This window comes from Quercus lobata, chromosome 11 (assembly GCF_001633185.2).
Source record: "Quercus lobata isolate SW786 chromosome 11, ValleyOak3.0 Primary Assembly, whole genome shotgun sequence".
Lineage (NCBI taxonomy): Eukaryota > Viridiplantae > Streptophyta > Magnoliopsida > Fagales > Fagaceae > Quercus > Quercus lobata.
In genome coordinates, this window is record NC_044914.1 from 41,426,324 (window position 1) to 41,436,439 (window position 10,116).

The 10,116-nt window shown below is 35.9% G+C and overlaps 2 protein-coding genes and 1 long non-coding RNA gene across 3 annotated transcripts; 1 reads left to right on the forward strand and 2 right to left on the reverse strand.

Moving 5' to 3' along the window:
* Positions 1-850: 850 nt before the first annotated feature.
* LOC115969469 lies at positions 851-2,596 on the forward strand. The gene is made up of 3 exons (XR_004086975.1): positions 851-1,187; positions 1,293-1,603; positions 2,003-2,596. It is a non-coding gene; the product is annotated as an uncharacterized LOC115969469 (long non-coding RNA).
* A 1,166-nt stretch (positions 2,597-3,762) lies between these two features.
* LOC115966875 (putative late blight resistance protein homolog R1B-13) lies at positions 3,763-5,934 on the reverse strand. The gene is made up of 4 exons (XM_031086019.1): positions 5,757-5,934; positions 5,252-5,671; positions 4,942-5,047; positions 3,763-4,822 (listed from the first exon to the last, which is right to left on the reverse strand). Exons 1-4 carry the CDS (start codon positions 5,932-5,934, stop codon positions 3,763-3,765), a joined length of 1,764 nt encoding a protein of 587 aa, XP_030941879.1.
* A 112-nt stretch (positions 5,935-6,046) lies between these two features.
* LOC115966876 (putative disease resistance RPP13-like protein 2) lies at positions 6,047-7,057 on the reverse strand. Its single transcript, XM_031086020.1, has 2 exons — positions 6,926-7,057; positions 6,047-6,744 (listed from the first exon to the last, which is right to left on the reverse strand). Exon 2 carries the CDS (start codon positions 6,602-6,604, stop codon positions 6,047-6,049), a length of 558 nt encoding a protein of 185 aa, XP_030941880.1. The 5' UTR covers positions 6,605-6,744; positions 6,926-7,057.
* Between the last annotated feature and the right edge of the window lie 3,059 nt (positions 7,058-10,116).

The window sequence follows — 10,116 nt, forward strand, 5'->3', positions numbered from 1 at the left end:
TAGTAGTATCCAAGGTCCGCTCTCTCTCAGGCAAAGTATCTTTTAGTTGCATCTTTCACTTTATAAAAAGAAAAAAAAAAACAAAAGCAATGTTACATAAAGATGAATACAACATTAAACCAATATTTAAAATTTCGTTATTTTTCTTCAATCCAAATCATAAAGATTGCCCTGCTTTCCTATCTTAATTATTGAATCCAGATGGGTAGAGAAGACAGATTTTGAATCTTTAATATTTGAGTTTTTTTACCGAAATTAAAATCTAAAGTAGCAGATCACAATACTTCAAATAAAGAAAATTAACGTATCACCCAAAAAAATTCTATAAAGCAATGATAAGCAAGTAGAAGTTAATTTTTGATGGAAACTCAACAAGGGATACACTATTTTACAGCAGGTGAAAGTAGGTGTATTAAACCTAAGTTTCAAGTTCAACAACAAGCAGAGTTCACTGTCAAGAAAGATGACAAAGTCAACAATGCCCTACTTTCCCTTTCCTGAATGTCTTCAAAGAATCATCTTGAAGACATAACAACCACTAGATATTTTGTACACAAGTGACGCTAGCTTTTTCACAATTTATTTCACAAATTGTTGAGATGTCAAGTTGTGAGTATTGCAACATACTTTCACATGGTCCACCACTGACATTATTTTCATTGTGCAGCAATCACCACATACCACCTCAGCAATTATGAAAATTTTTGTGTCACTAAACTTATTGATTCATAAATTCCAAATATGTGAGCCAGAACAACCATAACCTTTCGATACAATATAAAAATTCTATGATAAATTGGGGCTGCATAACATATATTCTTCAATTATACATCTGTTAGTTGTATGGTTACGCTAATGCACGCTGGCTGACCTAGAGTACACAAGTTGCAAGGACTCTTCATGTTGGATGTCAAACACTTTGATAATGGCATCCTCAACTAGCTAGTTAAATCCAAAAGGAGACATGATTTTGTCACATACCAGACAGATTGGAGCTTTTCAGCACTGCAAATACTTTAGGATGATGGACCTTATAATCTGGCTATGGCACCCCTAATTACCAATGGAGACAAGAAGCTTTTTGGGACCTTCTTACTAGTTGGAAATGCTGAATTGCAAAATGTAAAAGGAGTGTATTTGTGTCTCTACCACAACACACACTTTTGAATAAGATGTGTGTATTTATGGTAAAACGTATGGGAAAAACGTATGTTGTGGGCATAGCGGTATTTTTCCTTTTCAGCATTTTCTATTCCTTCTAATTTCCTTTTCCATTTTCCATTTGGATTCAGATCAATGCTTGCCCATGATCTACAATTAATTTTCATATACGATCTGGAAGGTAAATTTTCTGGAGTTTGATGGTCTGGATGGTACAAGAATTGTTATTGTAGATGCAATAGGCAGCAGTAGCATTGACCTGAAGTTGATGACTCAAATTAACTTCCGTACTGAAAAATATAGGATTTTCTTTGATTACTTGTTTTTGTTTGTGTTGGAACTAAAGATGTTATTATCTGAGACTGATCCCAGGGTGCCAATTTAAGCTGGATTTGGGGCTCTAATGCTCACAACTTGCATCAGTTGTCTATCATAATCACAGGTCAAACTTCTTTACTTGATAGAGGTTTGCTGTATATGTTTCGAAACTTGTAATTTTATTCCTGAATTTTTATCAAGGTTCATATTAGTGTTATATTTGGTCATACTAATCTGGCTATGATTAAAATTTACATTCTGATGCCTGTCATAATAATCAAGACTTTCACTTTTATTATATCTTTAATGATAAACCAAAGTTGGAATGTTTTTCTGGACTTAAGAATGGTGATACAAATTTATAAATTGTAATTCCTGCATCATTACTTTTACACTGAGAGTGCAATGTGTTGAAGTAGCATTTTTTTTTTTTCTTTTTAATTAATAATTCTATTTTTGGCTTGGTATTGCCATTAATTGAAACCATGATTCCAATTCAGTATATACTCCATCTGTTCCACAGTTTTCTTCTTTGAACATCCAAAGGATTTGGGCCTTGCAAGATGGAACAATGGTTGTTGAGGGAGGAAAAGCTAATCAAGCAAGGGCTGAATTTCCAGAGGAAATCAACTGCTAGCTTGATCGGGTTCCAGAAATAGTTGAATAATCTTGTTCCAACGATAAAATTAGTAGCTAGGTAATGAGGAATAAGAAGAAAGAACACTTGCAGTGGGATGATAGTTGCTATTTTGAACTTTACGGTAAAGCCAAGAGGTGGCTTGATTACAATCTGAGGTTCAATTCAACAAATCAAGGGCACAGTGTTGAATTTGTCTTTATAAATGTATAATTGCTTGCCTTTTTCAGCTCATACTGCATATTCCAGGGCCAGGTTCTGAGACACGTTTTACATAGTCTTTCTCTGCTGAATTGCATATCCTCCAATTATTTCACTTACCAAAATTTAGGAAATTAATTTGACTAGTCTATCTCATCATTCTTTACAACCTCTAGGTCTACATGCCTTTATTGTTTGTAATTGAAGGGACATCATTTGATAATTTAGACTCCAAAGATTCAGGATTTACTGTAGCCATATTTTTATTAATAACTTATATCTTTGGTTGCCTAGATGGTTGATAATTTTCTTCTCATTTTAACTTATGTTGTTGGAGACCAACATATAGTTTTTAGTATTTGGAAATTAATTATTTTTCCAATGGCTGTTGTGACGAGCTTGTACTGAGTAATAAGAGGTGCTAACTAGCCAAAGTTGATAGTCACAGAGAAGTTGTCGACTAAAAATAGACATGTACAGGCCCATTGTATGATCTACTCAAGCCCAAAGTCTATTGTATCATCCTAATTCAACTTCATTATAATTAGAATCCTAATGTTACTTGCATTAAAAAATACAAATCCCTTTTTCTAGTGCAAGTAATTAGTCCCCTTAAAATCAAAGAAAGGTTTTTATGTCGTTGAGTTCTGAGTCCAATTCAAGTTATGTTTTAAAAAATTTATTCCACTGAAATATCTGAGTCACACAATCAAATATTGCAGAATAGAGAGAATATCAGCTGCAATGAGTTTTAAAACCGGAAATATGCAATATGAGCCCCCTTAGGAGTTCAACTGCCTCATCTAATCAAGATTTGGAATTAAAATGTAAAATTTAATTGAATTTTCTTTGAGACATTAGATAAGATTAGATTAGATATTAGATATAATATATATCTATATTGTATCCAATTGACATATGTATTAAAAACTTAAAGAACATACAATTTAACGGTTATAATATTAGGCTACAACCAATTTTATAACTAAATTTTGTTATTTTTTCTATTACTTGTGAGTCAAATAGTCACCTAAACAAACACATAAAATAATCAAAGCCCAAGGCCCCAAACATAGACTTACTAAACATTTCAATAAACTTCCTCCAAACCAAAATAGATATATCACCTAAACATAATAAATTACTGTAAATGATTTTAAAAAGGACAAAAGAAAAAGAAAATAGCAATAAAGGCTTAAAAGCTTGGATAATTAGGAAATTAAAAAAAAAAAAAAAAAAAAATCTTGTTCCACACAAACTCTTTTATACCAAATTACAAATAATCCAAAAATCAACGAAATTAGGGAATTAAAAAAAAAAGGGTAACAAGTACACGTGATATCATATCATACCATCAAAACACGAATGAACGACGAAGCAAACGACCATTGACCCCGCAGGACCCAGCCCCGCACCAAAGCATAGCACAACCAATCAACTTTTTCTCAATTATTTGGATAGACATGGAGCTTACATCCTTCCCTCATCTGCAACTGTCGAAGCCTCCTTGCCAATTCTGGATCGGGATGTAAAACTTCCACATCCCGCAAGGCACTCAAGCACCATAGTTCGTCCGGGAGCATACAAAAGGTCCTTTCGATGACCAAACGTTGAAGGTTTGGCATTGCACCTTGCCCCAATTTCCATTCAAAAAGGGTCAGACTTGCCATTTTAAAGACTTCAAGTCGCTGAAAACTTCTTTCATCGCATATGAGGACATTACTGATGAATTCATAGTCAGCGGCAGCTCTTCCAATTACTTTGAGTATTCGAAGTTTGGGAAGGCTACCCAACACTCCCATGAAGGCTGAATCTACTAAAGTTATTTTTGTGAGGGTCAACAAAATTGAAGTAGGACTTGATGAAATCTCATTAAGATTATAAATCTTCAAAGTTTGTAGATGACACAAGGGAAGGAGGCTTGACAAAATCCCTGACTCTACCAATCTTGAAGAATACAATCCTAATTTTCTTAGATTAGGAAATCTGGCCTTGGCAAAGTGACTCTCAGTGTCTTCTTCATTTATAGCTATACCAGTAAGGACTTGAAGATTGGGTAAAGCCGTTGTATTTTTTTTAGTTCTAGGTAGAGATGTTGGCCCATCCAGGTACAAATGTCTTAATCTTTGTAACTTCCATATCCACTTGGGCAAGCATTTTGTTTCCACTGTAGAATTTCTCATGTCCAACGTCTCTAGATTCCAAAGGTTGCATATGGAATCTGGAATGACATGAAGCTTACCAGATGCGATGCTTAAGTACCTCAAAAGGACCAGCTTTTCAATCCCCTTGGGGATTAAGCAACAAATGCCCATATTACTGAGCTCTACCACCCGAACCAAATTGTTACTTTTGCAAATCCATTCCAAGTAGCAATTATCAGGAGGACTCTTGAGCTCAACACCACCCCCGAAGCCTATTATAGAACGACTATTTGAAGGCTTACAAGGGCCAGAAGAATGTATGGATTGTTGCCATAGTGGATGGAAATTCTGCGAGATTTGCCTATGGGTGAAAGGTTAACATTTGAATGAACCTCAAGAAACTTCTCTTCAGAACTCTCCGATATACAGAGGTCTCGTAGAAGATCATGGATACGACATGTTTTGACTCCTCCATCTAACCTTTTTGTTGCCACTTGAATCAAGCTTCGATCAATGAGATCCTCCAAATAGTCTTCAGCAACATCCTCTATATTTCTGTTCCCACTTTGCCATATGAATCCCTCGGCTATCCAAAGTCAGATTAGTTGCCTCACTGGTATCTCAAAGTCTTCTGGGTAGATACCAAAATATAGAAAGCATGGTTTCAAGCGTCGGGGTAAGTGATTGTAGCTTAGAGCCAATATGTCTATGCATCTTGATCTATTATCAGTCAAATACAAATTGACATGACCGATATATTTTGACCATATATGATGTGTTTTCTCCTTACATGCCAAAAGACCTCCCAATACCACAATAGCAAGTGGTAATCCATGGCAACTTTTCACAAGTTGTCTACCTAGAGTTTCTAGTTCTGGAGGACAGGCACCTCCCCAAAACACCTTTTTAGAGAAGAGTTCCCAACTTTTATCTTCTTCAAGAAGTGGGAGTTCATAAGGGGGAATAGGACGAACACTATTATTAACACTACTTGCATGTAATGATACTTCTTTCATTCGGCTAGTGATCAATATTCTACTCCCATTTGAGTTATTCGGAAAGACAGTACTTACCTCATTCCATACGTCAGTTTTCCAGATGTCGTCCATGATAAGTAAGTACCTCTTGTCTTCCAAGCTTTCAAGCAACACACTTTTCAATTCATCATCTGTCATATCTTGCAATTTAACACCATTCTTCTCGTAAAAATCTTGAACGAAACCCGACAACAAAATTTTCAAATCTTTGTATCTCTTCTTTTCTTTCTTTTTTTTCTTCTTTTTTATCGGTGCAACCATCTTCCACTTTTAAGCTTTGCAAGAACTCAGACCATGCCTTTATGAATTCTTCATCATTCATTTCCTTGATAAGTTTCAAGTCCAGAATTTGTGTCCCTTTCAATTTTTCCTCATTCAAGCTATACTTAGCTTCCAACCCATGGAGTAATTCCTCTTTCAATTCAGCTCTAAACATCACTAGTCTTGGCAGTCTTATCAGTCCCTTCAAAATTTCAAGCAACAGCTCTCTGATTCTATATTCTTGAGAGACATAAACCCACCCACGGAAATCAAAGTAATTCTTGACATCATTGTTGTTGTAGATCTTCCTCACAAGAGTGGTTTTGCCTAAGCTCCTTCACCAATACCTCAGCGTCATGAGCGAAGCCCACTACTTGATCTTCCTCAACACGTTTCCTGCGCCTGTGTAGTATCTCCTCTGCTTCTGCATCTCCTCCGGATGATTCAGCAATTTCTATGCCGTACTTGCTCCTATTGTCGTTAATTTCCTTGTTGATGAACTTGATGCTCTCTATCTTGCTTGCAACATCGTGAAACGTAATTGCTCGGTCACATGAAGGGATTAACTTCCTCAGCTTGCTTCTTCTCCTGCGCTCTGCCACAGTAATGATGTATGTATCAATAACATCCTCAGCCTCATAGGCTACGTCCCTAATTTGGCTGACTACCTCCTTCACCAATTCGTCGTGTCGTTTGCCTTCAGATTTTTGGAGGAAGCGGTTGATCAGAGACAGCTCGTTCTTAAGTGATCTGACTTGATCCTTAACTCCACCTAGCAATTTTGATTCTTGGGTAAGCAACTGAGTCAGGTTCTGCAACAGGAAACTCACAACACTGTCTGCCATGTCTGCTTAATTATTTTCCCTCCTTTGTGGGTAAAACACTAAAACTTAGTATAACAATTACAGATTTTTTAATTTCTAACACCTAAAATTCTTAGCTGGAATGTGTGGTACAGTGGTAGTGCAAACAGCAATGTTCATGTCTTGTTCATAGGCAAGACAAAATACAGAGCAACACATTAAAAACCATAAAACACAAACTAAGATTAGCAGCTACAAAGTTTATTTAAAACAAACATCAAGGGATCACACAAAACCCATGTAATCCCAGTACAAGCATGGGTGATCTGGGATGAGAGAAACAAAATCAAGAAGAAGAAATACCATAGCAAGAAACGAAGAGACCGAATCGGTACAAGCATGGGTGATTTGGTATGAGAGACAAAATCAAGAAGAAGACATACTATAGCAAGAAACGAAGAGACCGAATCGGTGTTGGAGAGGGAGAGAAAATTGGGTGAGGGACTGAGGAGCGAGTGTTTGTGAGAGGGAGAGAGGATTCGGTGAGGGGCGGCTAGGGTTATAAGTTCTATATAAGATGCTAAGAGCATTCACATCAGTTCTTCTAAATTTTCTGTCTATTTTACACGAAAAAACCTACATTTTCCATTTTACACATCCACTTCTACAAATCACCCACATCAGTTTGTCTATTTTACATATTTATTTATTAAAATATTCATTATTTTACTAATTTTTATTATTCACTCCTCACTGCCCGTCTTTCTCGCAAACCCACAGCCACCATCACCGCCACCATCACCACCATCATTAGAAACCAAACAAAAATCAGATCAACCCACACATACCGATCAACCCACACGAAAAATCATTAGAAACCAAAGAAAAATCCGATCAACCCACACATACGATCAACCCACATACCAATCAACCCACACAAAAAATCAGATTCAACATCAGATCAACCAACACCGATCAACCCACACAAAGAAAAATCAACGCCGATCAAACGCCATCGTCTCCACGCCTCCACATCTCCACGCCTCCACACATACCCAGATCAACCCACAACCCAAATCAACCCAGACCAAGCAAACCCACACCGCCGCCAACCCAGACCGATCAACCCAGACCTCCCCACGTCGCCGCCATCGATCATCGACCCAAACCCAGACCGCCTCCATCGAGACCACGCCACGCGCCGATCTCACCACGCTGTGACCCATAGCGCCGATCTCGCCACGCTGTGAACTCCGGTGGCATGCTTTGAACGAGAGAGAGATGTGAGAGAGGGAGAGAGAACTGAGGATGAAAGGTTTTTGTGGGTTTTTTTGTGAGCGAAAGAGAGAGCGCAGAGAGGGAGGTGAAAGACTGTGGAAAGGAGAGAGAAAAAACATTAAAAAACTAAATACACGGGCTACAGTGCCCGTGTAAATTTACACGGGTACTGTAGCTCGTGGAAAAATTTGGACGATTTTACACATTTTTAGCCGGACTGATGTGGAGTATTTTTTGGTTCAAAATGTGTAAAAGTAGCTAAAATGTGTATTTTACACATTTATACACAATTATGCAAGAGCTGATGTGAATGCTCTAAGGGTTAAATTAAAATTAAAAAAAAAACCTCAAAATGGAGAGGCGTAGGCTCGAACTAGCGACCTGGTGGCTGATGCGCGCGATTTCCAATAAGCTACTTCCTATATATATATATATATATATAAAATAATAAGTGCATCTGCCATTTCCTTTTTCTTTCGTTGGTTAGAGACATTGCTACATTAATATCCGTTTTACAATACTGCCGAGACATATTATTTATATGATATGTTGTGGTAGTAAAAGTGGCTTGATTAATTGATTTGATATTTGACAAGTAAATTAAATTAATTTAAAGGACTTGTAATAAACTAAAATCTTCAATTTCATCATCCACGTTAACAATCAGTAAGATTTTTGGGATGTCTCACAAGAAGGGGGTGTGTATATTGAGACACCATTCCCTTAAATCCAAAATAAAAAATAATTATAACATATTGTATAAACAATTGTTAAAAAAAGAAGTGCACCTTGTCTTTACAAATTTTATAGGCCAAACAACTAAGGGTGAGTTTGGTTCAACTTTTAAAAATATGATTTTAGAAAAAAGTGGTGGTTTTAAATAGTGCAATGTGAAATTGTGTTTTTTAAAAATGCAAAGTGTTTGATAAAAGCTGTTAGAAGATGCTTTTAGAAAAAAAAAAATCAGTGTTTGGTAAGCACTTATTAATATTGTGGTTTAAAGTATAAATTATCAAAAAAGACAATATACATAAGGAATTTTTTATATTTGTACTCTTTTATTTTTATTTTTTAAGAATTCATACTTGTGTTTTATTATTATTATTATTATTATTATTAATGATTTCACAATACTAATAAATGATTCTCTTAATAATAATAAAATTTGTTAAAAAGTATGTGGATTTATCATTTTTTATAATACAAAATTATTATCTTAAAAGTTAAAATCCAATAATTTTGGTAAAATGAATCTTTATAAAATAAAATTTAATTAACACTTATGTTTTAAATGATTGAATATAGCACTACAAATTATTTCACAACTTTTTTGTCATAATTATTTAGTAGCATACTATGGGTTGCATACCGCTTATACATAAACCTATAATTTTTTCTCTACCACCACACACTTCCATATTACAATTCTGAGAAAAAAGTTGTAAAATAATTTGTAGTTCTATTTTTTTTTTCTTTTAAATTTTTGTAATTAAAAATTTTATTTGCTTTAGTGCATGTCTTCCACATTATTTTTTTACCTGAATGCATGTCTTCCACATATCTCTTTTTTTTTTTCTTTTTTTCTCATCCACTCATTCGCTTGTTCATTATCTTCCTATTTTTCCTTTTCTTCACTTTCCTCCACACGGGTCTCGTTCTCTCGCTCTCTCTATGCCCCAAAATGAAGAGCAGCATTGTAGTACCAAGCCAGCAAAACATAAGCTCCACCATGCCATAGTTACAAACCTTAGTTTTCACTGTCACACATAACCCCACCGTGACATCCTCAACTAAATCCACCTCTCAAGCCTCAGCCTTTACAACTCCAATCTGACCTTCCATCTTCAATGATCTCCTATGTAGCACGGGTGCATTTCGGGACTCGGGTGAAGGTGCGAGACTCAGCAATTTTTGAAAAAGTAGGGTGCGGGTGCGGCGGGACTTGGCGATTAAAAAATTATTAAAAATATTTTTATTTATATTTTCTATATATTTTTACTATTAAAATATTTTAAAAAAACACATTACTATGCTTTGATTCACAAAACAAAGAAATAAGAAGGCAAGAAACACATTAATATACCTCTGAGGTGAGAATTTTGGATTTTTCGGCCAGATTCAAGGCAGATTTCGACCTTTTTCGGCCTTTTCCAGCATGTTTCAGTCATATCGACCATATCGATCGCCGGCCGATACGAACCAATATGGCCGATACAGACCAATATGGCCGATACAGCCCGATTCGGAGCTAATCGAAGCCAATTCGGCGCGAATCG

Excerpts from the sequence above, each read along its gene's own strand:
- LOC115966875 (XM_031086019.1), bottom strand. The coding sequence starts at position 5,934 with ATGTTTAGAGCTGAATTGAAAGAGGAATTACTCCATGGGTTGGAAGCT. Across the intron at positions 5,672-5,756 it reads AAGCTTAAAAGTGGAAGATG|ATTTTTACGAGAAGAATGGT; the intron begins GTTGCACCGATA and ends GTTTCGTTCAAG. Across the intron at positions 5,048-5,251 it reads ATTGGGAGGTCTTTTGGCAT|CCGAGGGATTCATATGGCAA; the intron begins GTAAGGAGAAAA and ends GACTTTGGATAG.
- LOC115966876 (XM_031086020.1), bottom strand. The coding sequence starts at position 6,604 with ATGGCAGACAGTGTTGTGAGTTTCCTGTTGCAGAACCTGACTCAGTTG.